The sequence below is a fragment of the Symphodus melops genome, assembly GCF_947650265.1.
Source record: "Symphodus melops genome assembly, chromosome: 18".
Lineage (NCBI taxonomy): Eukaryota > Metazoa > Chordata > Actinopteri > Labriformes > Labridae > Symphodus > Symphodus melops.
The window spans coordinates 15,687,987-15,705,789 of NC_136708.1; the positions used below are offsets into that span (position 1 = coordinate 15,687,987).

The 17,803-nt window shown below is 39.0% G+C and overlaps 1 protein-coding gene across 1 annotated transcript; it reads left to right on the forward strand.

The window, feature by feature from the left end:
* Positions 1 to 1,655: 1,655 nt before the first annotated feature.
* Positions 1,656 to 17,468, forward strand: grhl2b (grainyhead-like transcription factor 2b). Its single transcript, XM_079368183.1, has 16 exons — positions 1,656 to 2,003; positions 4,220 to 4,409; positions 4,687 to 4,754; positions 5,303 to 5,684; positions 6,955 to 7,025; positions 7,225 to 7,381; positions 8,340 to 8,451; positions 11,796 to 11,890; positions 13,370 to 13,528; positions 14,063 to 14,120; positions 14,250 to 14,389; positions 14,794 to 14,831; positions 15,000 to 15,091; positions 16,195 to 16,280; positions 16,370 to 16,434; positions 16,531 to 17,468. Exons 1-16 carry the CDS (start codon positions 1,984 to 1,986, stop codon positions 16,643 to 16,645), a joined length of 1,848 nt encoding a protein of 615 aa, XP_079224309.1. The 5' UTR covers positions 1,656 to 1,983; the 3' UTR covers positions 16,646 to 17,468.
* Positions 17,469 to 17,803: the final 335 nt, after the last annotated feature.

The window sequence follows — 17,803 nt, forward strand, 5'->3', positions numbered from 1 at the left end:
CTCTTTTTTGCATTATTCCTTTTTGAAATCTCATTCATCCTCTCTTGTCTTTGTTCTTTTCTCTGCCTTATGTTGTCGGAAGAAAAGGACTCCACCTGTATTTATCTAGTAGTTTCATTTAAACACGCATGCACACACAAAAGCCCTGCAAAGGCACAGGTGCCTGTAAAGCAAATTAGACAAGGGAGGATCGTCATGGAGAGTACCGATCATTGACAGGGCTTGAAAGCACATATACACATATACAAACACACACACACACACACACACACACACACACAAACAAACAAGCACACGCATGGCCCCACTGACGGTTAAACTGAATTTGAAACATAATTTTCAGATTTACATACAAGAGCACCTGAAGGCATTTATAAGCAAAAGGCTTGAGTTGTGTCATGCAAACATTTCCAAAAGACATTAAACTATAGTTTAGAAGCTGCACCCGAGCTGTTTCTGAGTATCTCTATCTCATCTAATGTATATGTTTTCTGAAGACAGCTATATCAATACAAAACATAATTCATAACTGAAAGTGATCATAACAGTGATTGTATTACTCATTTTTAGTTTTAGTGTTGTCATATTTCAGAACTTAATGTTTTTTAATTAATTTCTTATAGGTAGTTACATAATTGATCCCTGGGGATATTCAAGGCATCCAGTAGCAGAATACAATACATCCATGACAAAATTTGTTACAAAAAACAACAACCGCTGTCCTCACACCTATACATATTAACCTAAAAAAATATTCAAGAAAGCCTGTACATGTATTAAATTTAAAATTAAACCTGGACAATAAAAAATAGACATATACAAAGACATTTAGATAACTTGTGCAGGAATAAAAATATATTTGGGATGCCAGGTAAGTGATAAAGTGTCCATTAAAGTATCTAGGGGCTGACCCTTATAGGACAGCTGTGCAGATGAGAAAATAGTCGGGTCAAGTCAATATCAAGAGTTTAGTCTTGATATCTGCCCTATAGTAAAGAAATATTTGTCAATCCATATACAATATTTTTTTTAACAATGATTAAAAAAACTAAAAAAACATCATGCTGAGGGTCAATAGTTATGCCCCTCTATTTTGTGCAAACAAGACACACATTGTTTGCTATGGCAGGGTAATCCCAAACACTGGGATCTCTTCATACAATGGCTTCATTAAAGGGACAATCGTATTGTGTCCTTTAATGACAGGACTCCTCCCTGCCTTCTGTCTGCTCTGAGATTACCTGAGACAAGCGAACACACGCGCGCGCGCGCACACACACGCACGCACGCACGCACACACACACAAGGAAAGAATAAAGGAGGCACCTCTATGAGAGGGATAACAATTTTTCTTTTTAAGACGATGTTCGGGCATGCATCGAACTTTTCATCGAAAACATTTTTAAAACTTTGTCAAGATAAAAATGAAATGTTAACGTTAAAAGTTCTCGTAGACATCGATTTGCAAGTATTTCCCTGTTGTCTGTGTCCCAATGGAGCCCTCAATCCCGTTTCCCAATTCCTTTGCTTGCAGGTGAGGTGGGCCTTTACCTTCCTTGCTGATCGTCTAGCCAATTAGAGCCTTGCTCCGCTCCGATGCAGCCAATCAGTGGCCGCCTCACCCTCACCCACAACTCTTCTTTAGCAAAATAATTTTAAGCCAAAGTTAACCCGCTGCCATTATCAAAGCAAAGCAAATGTAATAATAAGTGGAAGTAGGGTATGTTAATATGTGTAAATATCTGCGTGCCTCGTGAGCACGAAACAGGCACAGTGATTGGCTGCCGGGACAGAAGCGCCTTCACCTGCCAGGTAAGGAGAAGGAGAGACAGTCAAGGGAGGAGAGGGGCAGGGAGAGAAAAAGAAGCGGGGCGAGAAAAGTCGACTTACCTGTAGCTCAACTTCTGGCAGCTCGCTCACTCTATTACCTGCTCCGACTTGAAAGTCCAGTTTCACAAGGAAGAACCGGAGAGGAAGTCAAATATGTCACAGGAGACTGACAAGTAAGTGATCGAGCCAGCGGAGACGATCTTTGGTCATTTCAATTTGAAGGGGAAACATTTTTTTTTATCTTTAAAAATATTTTGTTTTTCTCAAAAACTTGTGAAAAGTCTGTTTTAGTTGATGTCATGAGCAAGAATATGATGTTATTTTGGGGGGGGGGAAATTAATGAAAAAGATTAAAGATTTTCTTGAGGAACAGTCAGGTAAACTTATTGGCGCCGTGGATTCGTTCGAGCTGAATTCGCCATTTTTGACTGATGATGGGAAAAGTCTTCTAAGAGAACCGGCTGGGATTTTTAAGGCATTTTGATGCATTTGAATGAAAAGAAGAGTTTTAGATTTACCTTTGTATCGCTTTGCATGTTTCATATTTTAGGCCCGCAGAGCGCGGGGGGATGTTCGTGTGAATAAGGACAGTTTGTGTTGCATGTTGGCCTTTTGTTTTTTTAGTACCAGGAGCTCTTTTACTTCTAAGTATTACAAGAAATGCTTAAAGAAGTGCCACAAAGACCCTTAAACCTAAGTTTAAACATTTTTAGGGATTGACTTTTTTAAAAATATTTATACTTATCTTAATATTTCATATTTAATATAGCCAGGTGTAGTCCCATAGGCATAGAGGACAATACATCTTAACATGTAAATGATGGTGTAATGAGTTTATAGCATCAAATTAGGATGATTTTAAAAGACTAATAACTGTATTATTAATCTGATTTATCATGATGCCTCTTAAATTATTTTTCAAACTATAGGCACATTTTTCCAAATATAATGCATATTAATAATACATTATTATGTTAATATGATTGTCATTAGCCTGTCATTATACTTTTATTATTATTATTATTATTATTATTATTATTATTATTATTATTATTATTATCTGTGACATCTTTGAGTTTGTATGGGAATAAAAAGTCATCATGTGGTGATTTGTAGCATATATTTTCCGTCACTCTGCAGGGCTGCTGTGGAGATAAAAAATAAACTATGTTATTAATCATAATGGAACTGAGTCAAAAGCAGCTGTGGATATAATAACTTTTAATTTAGAAATCTGTAATACCTGTTTGTCAGTCACTTAGCCATAATGCTGCCATGAAAAGCTGGACAGGAATGTACTGTGTAATTACAGCAACATTATTAAAATAATCTATCATATGCAACTTTAGTGACTGGAATGACTCGTCAGTTCACAGATACATAATCCAAAAAAAGAAAAACATGTTTTACTTACTTAACAATATATGAGGCACAAACACAAGGGAAAGCAGCAGCATCCCATGTGTTTCTGCCTTCTTTCCACCATCACACCCTTTTCTGTAAATGTTTGCATCAGTGTGACATCACAGAATAGAGGCAGGATATAAGGGTTTGTTTGATTTGGCAGAAACAAGTTTATTCCAATTAGAAAAACAGCAACAGAAATGCAAACAAGTTATTTCAAGGAGTTCATAGTACATTTTCAAAACTAAGAATATTCCTGATGAATATTCTCTGTTTATAGTTAGCATGTACTTTCATGTTTCATGTTACTAGACATAACTTTCATTGTCTAGTTTGGGGTCTATACAGTGTCTTTAACAGAAGAATAAAAAGGCTGAATGTTGTTTCACAAAGCAAAACAAACTCAAAATGACTTCTTTTTTTTTTTAACAATCCTAAAATGTGAAGTTTATTGTCAAAGACGCTTGAAGAAATCAGATTTTCCAGCATCGTAGAAGCTTAAATCTGAAAAGTGACAAGTAATGTTATAAAAACTTATATTAGAAGCTTAAATAATAACATTAGTAAGTACAAGGAAATGAACAATGAAGAGATATCAACTGAAGTGAAAATGGACTCATTCAGAGCCTCTCAGGGATTGAGTTCAAAGACATGTTGTGGCAACAGAGTGTGTTTAACTGGTCTGTGATCCTGACTTAAGTAGGCCTTAAGAGAAGAGAGACAAAGCCCTAAATACACACAAAGCAGGTGTGAAAAAGGCCTTAGTGTCAATTGAATCCCATATTTTAAATAGAATTTAAGTTTACAACAATGTTGATGACCAAATCTAAAGGTTTTCATTTAGATTTTCAACCAGGGAGAAAATGTAAACTACTCAGAACGTAAATCAATCGATGGAGCTACTGTAAATGAAGCCCAATAATGTCTCCAATCGCTTATGTGCACGTATATTATATAAATAAAAATCTGTCTGTGTGTTCATCAGTAAGCGCCTGGTGGTGGTCGTTCCAAACGAAAGCTCCTACCCGGCGGTACGGCGAGCGTTCACGAGCGAGGACGAGGCATGGAGGTCGTACCTAGAGAACCCGCTCACAGCTGCCACCAAAGCCATGATGAGCATCAACGGGGACGAGGACAGCGCCAACGCCCTCGGCCTACTCTACGACTACTACAAGGTCCAGATAAAACAATAGCCCAAATACAACTTCTGAACTCATGCTTTTCAGTGAACTCCAAAACATAAAGAAATTAGATTTATACACCATTATAGTTATTCAGTTTGGCTATGTTAGAGGCCCTTAGATGAAGGAAACATGATGAATGAATTGCCCACAAAAAGTATTCAGTACCATAGTAATGTATCACTGTGTTAAGATTTGTGTCTGTCTTTTAAGTTAACAATGATGTAAGCGATGTCCGTCAACACAGAAGACACTCATTTTCTTTCTTTAGGTACCCAAGGAGAAAAGGCTTCTTCCTGTTCCCAAAGTGTCTGAAATGACAGAGGAGCAGGAGAAACGGTCAGTGAACTTCAGTCTCTCTGTGTCAAACTCAAGTTGTACATGTACACACAGACAAAGAAAAATGTCCAAAAATGTCTATTAAAAATCAATAATTTAACATTTGTCTCTAAATGTCAGCCCTGTGACTGGCAAACAGTCCAGGGTGTACCCCGCCTCTCGTCCAATGACAGCTTGGGCCAGCTCCAGCCCCCGCCCCCTAGATATTTATATCTAGTTAATCCAAGATCTGAGAAAGTGTTTGGCATTGTTCATTATTTTATTCACACGAAATAGTTTAATATGGGAAGCTTTAAGTAACAGAAATGACGAGGTGAGGCTGGTCTGAGGTCAGTAAACTCCTCTTGACTCCAGCAGAAACCAACAAAATGAAAAAAATAAATAAAAAAGAGAGAGACAGTGTTTCTCTTCTTTTGGAACTAATTAATTGTTACTACTTAAAACCTCATTTGGAAACATAACCTCATTTTCAGGTAGGAGGATACTATAGCAGTGACGACCCAACTGTATCTTTTCTCACCTGTTTTCATCATCATATTTTTATTCAGGTCTACTCTTTTGAGCAATCCCAGCAGCCAAAGTGAGCCGGAGACCGTGGAAAACCGAGTCCAGGTCCTAAAATCTGTCCCCGTCAACCTGTCGCTGAACACAGAGCACCAGGAGAACAAACGGGATCAGTTCAGCAGCTCCACTTCTGTGGCAACATCAGAAGATGGAGGCTCACCAGCTCTCGCCGTGGTGAAGGCTGAGATGTACGCGCCGGTCTTCATGACGGGGGCGGGGCTTCACTACAGGGTGGAGGGAGAAGAGTCGGCGAGGGTGATCTACGAGCAGAGTCCGTATGAGGTGACCACCCTCAGCCACAGCTCATACGTGAAGGACGACCAGCACAGTCCACCTGGCAGCCCGTACGACGAGGAGAGAGACGTGGTGAGAAACGACTGAAGGACAGACAAATTATAATTCTAGGGGTGTACATTTCTCCTTTAAGAGATAACCTGATCAGAATTTCAGTTCGTAAGCTTTGGTCTTGGACTGATTGATTTAAATATACAAGGTTTCGCTATGGTTTGCAAATTCAGCGCCCAAAATACATCAGACTGTAGCTCGAGATGCCGTGAAGACTCACCAGGTGAGATTTGTAAGATTGAAGACTTTGAGCACATGATGAGCACATGACTAGCAGCGGAGCTTCAGTTAACCAAATCATAACGTTAAAATTGAATCATCGACCAGTTCCTATTACATACAAATCCAGGGCCATGAAGTCCGGCATCATTAACCTAAAGGTTGCTCACATATTCAGATCAGTGAATCTTTACACTTTACCCTAACAAAAAAATCTAAACCTGTTGTGGGTCAAGAGATAAATCATAAACGTCATTACATGATTGCAGTTATGGGAGAGAATGAAAGCATATTCTATATCGTAAAAAAAGTTTATTATGTAGAAATTACTCCAAGTTTATAAAATTTATAGAGTTTATAGAATTTTTTTTTTCTTTTAGAGGTTTAAAAACATGAGAAAATGAAGTGATATTAAAAAGGAAAAACATTCAACCCAATGCAGGGCCTCACAGGTTTACGTTGCCTCGTTTTAAGTAGATAAAAACCGTTTCTGTAAGTATGTTAAGAATTGCTGCTTTTTTGTGTTTCTGTGTATTTTCTGCAGCAGATGACAGCCGACATGCAGAAAAATCACACCCTGATGTTTTGGTAATGTTAGATTTGGATGGCAGCCCCCTCAGGCCAAACAGCGACGGTCTATATAGAGACTAGTAATTTATCACTTTTCTGTTCTCTATGAGTGAAGGTGGGACCAAAACGTCTGAAGGGGTTGTTTAGAGGCACTGTGGGAAACGTAGACAGTTAAAAACCAGATAATGGGCATATCAAACAGTACTCCAATCCTCAATGTTGTTCATCTCTTCCAGTATTTGTGAGGGTGGAGTTGTTATGTAATTGTAAGTGAAGACAGATAGATGTTTAATTATGATTCACTGTTAGTATAAAGGTTACGTGAACAGGAATTTACACACAAAGTCCTGTTTCCGGTTTAAATGTGATCTTGATGTTCTTATTTTGCTATTATTTTACATTTGTGATGATGAACATTCCAGTGCTTTGTTAAAGCAGTTCCTCTCAGACTAGATTTAATTGTCATTGTGTCAAATAGTTTCCTCTTTCTGTGTGTTCTCAGCGTTCTCAACAGAAGTATCACACACCTTCCTCTATTGGTACAGAGGACTTCATATTTCACCAGGAGGGAGTGTAAGTCTCTCAAAAACTTAATGCATATGTCCATGTATGTATGTGACAAAGATCTGCTTGTTTGATGTCTAAAACACTTACTGTACTCAAGGTGATCAAGAAAGGAATACAAAAGTGGTAGTTTTGCTCCGTTATCCCACCGTCTTATGTCTAATCTATCTATAATGTGTCGTTTATGTGCGTGTGTGTGTGTGAACAGTGACAGCTTCCAGTACACACTCGATGCCTCACGCTCTCTGCGTCAGAAGCAGGGCGAGGGACCAATGACCTACCTGAACAAAGGCCAGTTCTACGCTGTGACTCTGAACGAGCTCAGTGCCAACAAACGCCTCCGTCACCCCATCAGCAAAGTCCGGGTGAGCCGATCGATACATGACTCTACCCCTCCTTTCATTTTCTATTATGCTGTCATGGCCGTATATCAGTGATTTTTTTTCTTGCTGCTTCAAGACCCCAGTTTGCTGTGTTTGGATTTAGCTGCTTAGTTTGCATAATGTTCTATTTCTATTATTTCATAATAAAAACAATTTAAATACTTATGTGACACCTAAAAGTTCTCACTTTAGCCTCTTTCATGTCATCGTTAGGGTTTTATGGAACCACGACTTTCAGTAAGAAAGTGTCCAGATGCAGCTCTTAAAACCCACACGCTGCCCACTCAGCACTAAACGGCAGAAAAATAGATCCAGTCAGCATCTCGTCTAAACAAAGAGCAGCATTTAGAGCCAAATGTTTCCCCCAAAGTTGAATGGAGAACAAAAAGAGAGAGAACTTTGGATTGCCTTTGTTGGGTTGGGGACACACAAACAATTAATGAGAACTTCAGTGTTTTTAATAACAGTTTCTATGATAACAATTAATCCGCTGTGCAGCTGCTGCAATCTATCAGAAGCAGTACAGGTTTGATAACAAGAGGAAGTATTGCCAGACTCTTCAGAGTGTAGAAGTTATTGGTTAGAGAACAATTTCTTGTTACAATGTTTGATTACACAAGAAAATAGCTTGTTGGGTCGATGTCGGGTCGACAGTATTTGTCTTCATTTTTTCTGCCACACTGTGATTCTACCAACTGATTATGTCTCTGGATTATGGCTTTAATTTAATTATGCTCAAATTTCTATGAGTAATGTTAATCAGGTCAGTTTTTCCTCAGCAATAAATAGGTAGTTTTATCAGAGACAAGATTGAATTTAATTTAATCCTGTAAATTTACAAGAAGCTTAAAGCCAAAAGTTCTGTCCCCAACAGGCATGGGTTCAACTGCTTTACCTTAATCTAAAACTTTGAGTTTCATCCTCTTTTTCTCTTTCTCAGAGTGTAATCATGGTGGTGTTCAGTGAAGACAAGAACCGAGACGAGCAGCTCAAATACTGGAAGTACTGGCACTCTCGACAGCACACAGCCAAACAGAGAGTCTTAGACATCGGTAAGGACGACTCATCCATTTTTCAAGACTCTCTCAAAATGTGAACAACAGCAAACTCTTCAATGGCTGAATTAATGATACAAAACAAAACAAACCACCTAAAAGACAATGACAGATTTATCTTGTTCCAAATGCTGGAATGCACTCAGCTAATAAACAAGGCAGAACCAAACTGTGCAAACAAGCCCCCACCCAACTGTCTGCCCGAGGCATCTCAGCTGGCCACCATCATCTACATCCACACACACTCACACACTCTCACACTCACACACACACACACATACACACTGACACAAACACTGAATCTCATAATTTCTAGTTGTTGTTGAGACACACACCCTAAGTCCTCTAATCTTGGTGACACTGTCTGGGAGATTGAGCAAAACAGTCCCATGAGAAACAACTGTACATCTGACTGCTTTCACTTTTTCTATTCGTATTTCCCACAGGTGTGAACTATCCATCTGAAGTATCATATTTGTATCTCAAACCTTTGACCTTTGTTGTTTTTTTTTTTAAAGATGATGGATTTGAATGAGAACCAAGCGTTTCTACACAATGATGAATGAGTGTGTGTGTGTGTGAGAAGCTTGTAGGCGGTTTATGTTTGACAAGCTCCGACCTGCTAACCCGGGCAGAGTCATAGGTATGTGGGTGAGTGGAGGTGGATGGGAGTCACACACACAATCATACACACGCGTTCACACACCTACACGCAGCTTGTCGGGACAGGGAGAGGAATGCTAGTCACACTGTTACCCTGGCGGGTTTTGGTCTGTTGAACGTAATTCTCGCTCAATTTAGATCTTCATCTTAATTCCTGTATTTACACGAACTGAGACGAACGTTAAACACCCAACTGTTCTCACACACCTGAGTCCTGAGGAAAGAAGTCAAAACTTTAAAAGTGTATGTCTGCGGCCCTAATCCTTTTCTGTACACCTTTGTATCTTGTAAGTGTTATTCATGCCGCTGGGTATTGCAAGATAATTGTATGCAGATATGACTAGGCTAGTGATGGGATTAACACATTCAGCTGCTTTAAAAGGTCATTTTGACTTTCCTCTATCGTTTTCTTTTTTGTCTCTTTTGTACTTATGAATACATTTGGCTCCTCCAGCGTGAAAACATCATCCCACAGTATTAAAGCAAACTTTGCTCAAGGTGATCGATACATACAAATAAAACAAACCCACACTGAAGAACATGGCAGTTTATCAAAGTACAAACTACAAACCTGACATGGTAAACTGTATTTTGCATAGTATGCGACTTTAAAAGATGTCAACAGTCGATCGAGTTTAGGGGAAGTGTGTTATCTAACGTTATTCCCTTTGGCACTTTGTTTGGAATATTTGTTTTGTGTGCGTGATCGAAAGATAGCACGCATATATGGTTGACGTTATTTTCCATCACACTGACACAAAAGTAACCTCACAGATACCAGTGCATTGATAAACACAGTTCTTACATGCAGGCCTACATACTGCAAGTTAGGCCGCTGAGAAAGAACAACAATCAGTACAGCCTAAGTTTAAATCAAAATTCCCCGAAGAAGCAGCTGACATTAAAAGTCTGAATTGTTTTTGTTGCATTTTTCTGGAAAATTACTAAAAACTAACTGTATAATCATGTTGCCAATTTTTTTTCCGTCTGGTATCAGACAGACGAATTGACAAATCATTTCTATATGTGCGTGCATGACTGGGCATTAAGGAGGGAAATCTCCACTCAGTGCTCCGTAGGTCAAATGACAGACCCCTCCACCCAGCGCCTCAGATCCAGGTCAGGCTGTCGCTGGATGCAGCTTGTAACCTGACGCCGTCCTGAGAGCTGATTTGAATAGCGGTGGAGGGTTTCTGTGCGTCTGTGTGTTTTTGGGGTGGGGGTTGTCATACCCCTGGGCCGTGTCACAGAATGGATCATTTGAATGGGGCTGTTTAACGAGGGGAGACTGGCGAGAGAGACATGTTGCTGCTTGCCCCCGCTGCTCTGTGCACCTGCTAAAAAAGAAGGGGGAAAAAAAAGAACCAGGAAGTGTCGCTTTAATGGCGGGTTAGGATGATGGAGCAGGTCAAAAGTAGCTGGATGGAGAGAGAGTGATGCTCTGAGAGGTGAACAGCAGAATGATTTTAAGATGAGCCTCTACCTCCGAGATGTTAAACACAAATCCTTTCTGTGATCCATCATTTGGGCTTGACTTGATTTTTCGATTTACTTTACCTGAAAATTAAAGCAGGTGACTCTGAATCTCCCAGCATGCCTCTCTAAAAGTTCTGTTGGATGGTCGAATAGCAAAAAATAATCACTGCTTCTACTTACAGATGCACAGTGGCTGAAGATATCGATCACACTCTGTTTAGGTCTTATTCAACATATTAGATTTTTTCTTACACTTTTCATATGCAGTATAGCCACAACCTCCATGGATGCCTTCTAAGAAAGACCCCTGTCCTTCACTACACATTCCTGCATTGCCAAACAACTCTTCTATTTGTTTCCACAGAATTAGCTGCATCTGTTAAAAATTCACATCATTGTAGTTTAACGTGACTCAAGTCTGAGTAAAAACTGTATTTGCTGGGGACTATTTTCTACTGCGTATTAATATGAATTTGAAGCTACAGTAGGAAACAGCAGCAAAAGGGATTTTTTTTTCAATTTTCTTTAAATGTGTGGCCGATGTTAACAGTCACTGTACTGTAGAAACATGTCAGGCTGTGTTAGTGTGACTCAGTGATGCTGAGCTGGGACTTGATCTTAATCAGCCATGTAACGTTCATCCTTGTGAGCAAACACTGCTGTGAAGAAAACATTGATCTACCTTTCCCCAAAATCTTAAAAAAAAAAAAAAATGTTACAACCACAGTTCTGTTTTTTTCTTCATTATTTCCATTTTGTCAGATGTCAGTCATTAATATCATGTGGGTTTTTTTTTTTTAGCAGCACACATTCTTTTCTTTTTTCTTTCTACATTTCAGGCCCCCTCAGTGTGTTGTAACACAGGTCAAGAAATGCAGCCGATCTGCTCACCTGACTGGCTTTTAATACCCTCCTCTGAGCCGGATAGCCTCTTGTGATTTTCCTGTGCTCACTTTGAAGCTTTTAAGAGCTTGTTTGCTCAAGCAGATAAGGGTTTATCTTATAAAATTGAAGCGTGCCATTTGATTGCTTATCTACACACACAATAGCTACCTGCTTTTGTCATTTATTGACCATTTGTGCCTGTATGGAAGCTGATGTAATGTGGGAAAATTTGAGTGTGCTTTAGTAGCAGAAGTTATATTTGAATTTTTAAAAAAAAATTATTTATGAAATAAACTATGTTCCTTTTGTCCTTTTAGCTGATTACAAGGAGAGCTTCAACACAATCGGAAACATTGAAGAAATCGCCTACAATGCCATCTCCTTCACCTGGGACGTGAATGAAGAGGCCAAGGTACAAACACAAATAATACAGTCATGTAAATGTCGTTGTAATTTTCCCAGAAACTGGTTGCCTCTATTTACTCTTGCAGAAGGTGTGTTGTACATGGGAAGAAAAGGCAGTGGGACAGGTTTTTTTTTTTTGTGCTGATTCAAGTGTTGGCAAACAACTGCACTCACTTGACAAATTAACGACTGTGATGCAAGTTTCTTTTGAGTAGACACACTGACACTCCAAATCTCATTCAATAACTGGTGAATTAATTCCTCACCATGTATAATTCAAGAACTGAAAACTAGAAGCTCTGTCTGGTCATAAAATTTTTCTGTAGAGTTGTGTACTTTTGCTCTGTTTGTCCTCTTTGTCTTTTGTGACGCTCCTTTGTGACCACTCCTTAAACAGAGCCACAACACTCTTATTTGAACTCCAGAGGCCCCCAAGGGCCTACACACACCAATCCCTGTCCCCACCCACTGTTGTTTGTTTTGCCCTCATTTCTGTGAGAATGTGACCCTATGTGTGTGTGTGTGTGTGTGTGTGTGTGTGTGTGGGTGTGGGTGTGGGTTGTGTGGCTCGTGTGGCTCTTCCATTGTAATAGCCACCCTGCAGACAAAGAAGTTGCTGGAGTCAATCCAAGCACAGTTCTCCGGGCTAATATTGACTTTTTCCCTTGTTCGCTCTCTTGATCTGAGCCTGAATATGTCAGGCACAGGTGTAATGACCAGGTAGTTTAATAAGGACTACATGCTTCTCGGGTTGTAGGTATTTGAACGATGTGCAGAAGTCATTGATAATGTCCAGTGTATCGCATTTAAGGGATGAAAGACAAGAAAAAATAAATTGCCCATAATGCGGTCCAAAGAACTGAAGTCGAAATAGAGAATTCACTGGTACATTTTGCAGATTTTTAATATTACATTGCTTTTATTTCTATGGCAGGAAGTGAAGAGAGTCATAACTTGAACAATTCTGCTTATTTAACTTAAGGAGACTGTAAATGTAGTGTTGTACTCCAGTGGTTTGTGTCCTGTACACAACAAAGGACACTACTCTAAGTCAAACATTCATCATCAGTGATTTTGTGCTCTGTATTCAGAGTACGGTAGAATCAGTTAAATCAATCATAAAAGAGTTCAAGACTCTCTGTTGAGACAAAAGGTAAGACTATAAGTATATAAAATACGGAGAAAGAGGACTCTTGTACACACCGGTTAAAGTCAAACTTCCAGTCATTACAGTCCCATGAGTAAATGTCACTCTTCTAGGCATTATAATGCAAAAGTAGTGACAAAATGTTCATTCAAACAGGATGAGAAGTACCCATAGCTTGAGACATTACAAAAATACCAAATGTAAGCATAAAATAAACGTTTTTAAAATGCAGAATAATGGCTTTTCAAACATGTCGCACATCAAAAATGTAACTGTTCAAAATGTAATGTTTCCAGTTCAAACTGAGGTTTGTAAATCTCCCTGGTCTTCTTCTCTCAGATCTTCATCACAGTGAACTGTCTGAGCACAGACTTCTCCTCTCAGAAGGGGGTGAAGGGTCTTCCTCTGATGATCCAGATCGACACGTACAGCTACAACAACCGCAGCAACAAGCCCCTGCACAGAGCCTACTCAGAGATCAAGGTCTTCTGTGACAAGGTGAAAACTCACTGACTCTGCATTAGTTCAGCTTTCTGTCACTCAATCATGCCCATTTAGAGAAAGCATTTTGTACACTAGTTAATAGTGTGTGAAAGTGTGTGTGTGTGTGGGGGGGCGGGGGGTATGGAAATGTTACGTTTGGGTAAATATGTATAATGAAAAGAAAAGATAAAGAATAATTAGTACTTTATCTGAAAAATGTAAGCAATTCACTGACCAGGGTGCCGCTTTAGATGTATTTCTGTTATTTGTCGCAAAGCAATTATTTTTTTCTCTACCAGCAGATCTATGCAGAGCATAATTAAATTGTATTTCAACAGCAAACAATGTGACTGCAGGTAAACTCCTGCCCAAGCAGTGAGTGGAGGGAGGGAGTAAAATCCTGTGATTAGTCCTCCCTCTAGTGGTTTCACCTTCACAGTGAGCCTCATACACCTGTACATTAGACGTTGAGGGATATCCAAAGGAAGCTTGTAATATTTGACTTACAAACTGATTTACCTGGTTTGACTAGTGTTTTTTTTTTTTCAGGGTGCCGAGAGGAAAATAAGGGATGAAGAAAGAAAACTATTTCGCAAGAAGTCAAAAGGTTCGAGTTGAAAAAGTTCTTTTTAAAAATGTTCAAGGTCCACGATGTAGTATGAGGACTGGCTTTAAGATTCTTATTGACTTGTGAGTATTCTTCCTGATGTTCCTTTTCAAATTCTCTTTTTTTCAGGTAAAGACGGAGGCGTAGGTGTGATAACCGCTCCAAAGAGGTCTGACACCACTTACTTCAAGACCATGACTGACCTGGAGGCTCAGCCTGTTCTCTTCATCCCTGATGTTCACTTTGGTAACCTGCAGAGAGCCGGACAGGTAGGACAACTCTACACATAGATGTTTGTTTAATTCAGATTAGTGCTGGACTATTGAATTTAACAATGTGCAGTCTGTTCAATCGTGCAATCTGTCTATAACTGGACACACACCTTTTGTTCATATTGAACCTTATACTTACAACGTACAATATCCACATTGATAACCATTGCATACCAGTAACTGTAAATATTGTTTTTTGTTCCATACTTTCAGTCATTTGTGCTTTTACATAGCTTATTATTCCACCTGGTACTTATTGCTTATTTTAATATCTCTATTCTATTTTATTTTACAGTCTGAATTATTTCTTTACTTCTGTACTGTGTAACGGTAACAACTGAGGATTAATACAGTATTTCTGATTCTGAAGCTTAAAACTTATATGGATATTTTATTTACAGGTTTTTACCTTCAACACAGAGGAGATCGAGAGGGAAGGGTGAGTGTGTGCGTCATCAGCAAAAGAGACTATTTCATTTACATCCACTCACACAAACGTAAAAGATGTCCATGTGTTGTATGTGAGCAGGTCACCACCAATGCAAACACAATGCATACACAGTGTGTGTTTGGTGCATCACACACGTTTGTTTCCGTGTTTTATCAGGAGCGTGCTGGTGAAGAGGATGTTCAGGCCGTCAGATGAAGATCTGTGTCCATCACCTCACAAACAGATCAAAGAGGAGACACATAAGAGAGGTACAGGACGGCAGATTTGATTTTTTATTTCATCACTTGATGTTGTCTTGTGGGCAGAAAATGCCAGAATTACATTTCCCTTAATTTTTTGAGACATTCATTATTTGTGTTTAAAGTTGAGATAAAGGTTGCATTTTTAACTGCAATGTTTGGTTAATAAGAGAAATGTACATGAAGTTTTTGATCATGTTAGAAACTCATCCTCAGCTGGTATCGAGAAGTCATGGAAGCAATGATTATTTTAATTATAACCCTTTTCCCCCCTAACCAACAGTAAAATATTTTGGAGTTAATTCATTAATAAATCATGATCTAAGCAAGGGGCAAAACAGCAATCTGTCAAATAATAGAAACTATAAATTCAAATATAAGTAATTGTTTATAGAATACTTCACATTTGTTTGCAGCTATGTAAATGTTTCAAATGACCATTTTGTTTATAACTATTATATTTTCTTAATATTTAAATTAGATACATTTAGATTAGATTCAACTTTCTTGTCATTGAAAACAGTCCCAAGAAACATGGTTTTGCTGCTACCAGAAGCCAAAAGCCTTAAAATGCAGCTTAAGGTTTGATAACTATTATATTTACAAGAATGTCCATCCATCAATTATCAAGATAGCTTTTTCCTGTTCGGTGCCAATTCCAGCTGTCATTGGGTGGGAGGCAGTACACATACACCCTGTTCGCCAGTCAATCACAGGGCTGAAATACAGAGATTACCAGCCACACTCACACACACATATGAACATTGTAGTCACCAAATAACCTAAGAAAGCATGTCAGAGGAAGCTAGAGTACCCAGAGATAACCCACCTTGCACGGGGAGAACATAGAAACTCCTGTCTGACGGGGGATCGAACCAGGAACTGCTGCACCAACGCACTGCTCTTTACAAGAGAGTGATTAAAAAATAATTGATAATATGATGTGATACTCATAACAAACCAGGCTACAGACAAAAGCCACATTCCTTTGAAAGTGATTGTATCAAAAACGTAAAGAAAAGTCTTAGTCTGTGCATGACGCCGTAAACACGTGTAAGTGTTTTATTTTTCTGCTAAGATTCCCGCCTTCATTCTTCCTCTTCTCTCTGCAGTGCTGTTGTATGTAAGAAAGGAGACAGACGAGGTGTTCGACGCTCTGATGCTGAAGTCTCCCACGCTCAGAGGCCTGATGGATGCTGTGAGTGATGACGCCTCTCTGATTAGATGTTTGAGGCAGAGTCAAAGGCCAAAAGTGTTTACAATGTACTTTTCATGTGTCATCGGCAGATATCAGAGAAGTACGGTGTGCCCTCAGAGAGGATAGCCAAAGTGTACAAGAAAAGTAAAAAAGGGTGAGTGGGGAAGGAGTCTGCTCTATAAGGAGCTTCATGTTCTGCACATGAAATTACAATTTTAACTGTGTTTGTTTTTGTTTGTGTGTATGTCAGGATCTTGGTGAACATGGACGACAACATCATCGAGCATTACTCCAACGAGGACACTTTCATCCTCAACATCGAGAGCTATGCAGACACCTTCAAGATCACGCTGATGGAGATCTGACAGCTCCTCAGCCGACCTGAAAGACTGCGGGTTGACTCATAAAGAGAGAAGCTGTGACTGCTGATAAGCTGACTGACAGTATTGAAGACAGTCTGATTGGGCGTAACGCGATGCTCTGAGGTCAATGGCGGCTCCCACACTGTTTCTGACACTGTAACTCTACGAAGAAAGTCGTACGGTCAGTGCGGGGAGACACTGCAAATAAAAAGGACATTGTAGAAATTCTCTTGAACTGGTTCTATTTACGTGCTTCCCGTGCTCATCCTCTCTGTTGTGAGGTGACATCATGGAATACAGAACCACACCTCTTTTCTGCAATATTTTTTATCTCATAAAAGAATGTGTACTTTTATCCTCAAGTCAGTACAGTCCTCAGTTTTTGCCAAATAACACATCAGGTGTAGCCTCATAAAATACCTGATGTATTGTATGTAGCTTGAATTAGTCGGTCCCAAACGACATAGCAGCATCCCTGTATGCTAGTCCTGTTTTCTTTAGTTGTGTTATTATTTATTATTAATTTCATTGTTTTGCATTTCTTTAATAATATATCCAAGGATTTCAAGTACTTTATATTTCAGTGATTTTATTTTTTATCAAAGTCACCCTCTTTAAGGGTTCTTCAGGAGTTTTTAAACGCTCCATTTCTCAGCCGTTTTGTACCATTAACATTTCATCCTATAGCTAAGTGTTTATTTAGGAATACACATGAGATGGTAAATACTATAATGAACTTCTGAGGGGGGGGGGGAAATGGCACTTGATTGTCTTGTAGCTCTCATGTGCTTAACTGTTGAAATGGGGAATAAAGATATAAACAAACGTTTTATTTTTATTCAAACGAGTAAAAGCGTCTACAATGTGATTGCTGCCAGTTGTGTAAAACTACTTAAGGAACACACTTCTAAATAAGCTAAATAATAACAAATGGGATAATGTGTACAATCAGCCAGACCATTAAAGCTAAAAAATCCCCCACCCCCCATTTTTTAAATGTTCAGTATTAATTAATACAACTTAGATTTTGCTTTCATACATTTCGTGTACTGCTATGACTACATTCATACACACTTTACATAGATCAGTTGGGGTATAAGGGTTAGGTTATTATTTGGGGTTTGGCGTTAATTTTACGGGTGTCTTCATAAAACCAAAGTA

Bases quoted from the DNA above. Each gene is read 5' to 3' on its own strand.
- grhl2b (XM_079368183.1), top strand. From the start codon at position 1,984: ATGTCACAGGAGACTGACAA. The intron at 4,755-5,302 runs GTCAGTGAACTT...ATTTTTATTCAG, and splicing joins ACAGAGGAGCAGGAGAAACG to GTCTACTCTTTTGAGCAATC. The intron at 14,832-14,999 runs GTGAGTGTGTGC...GTGTTTTATCAG, and splicing joins GAGGAGATCGAGAGGGAAGG to GAGCGTGCTGGTGAAGAGGA.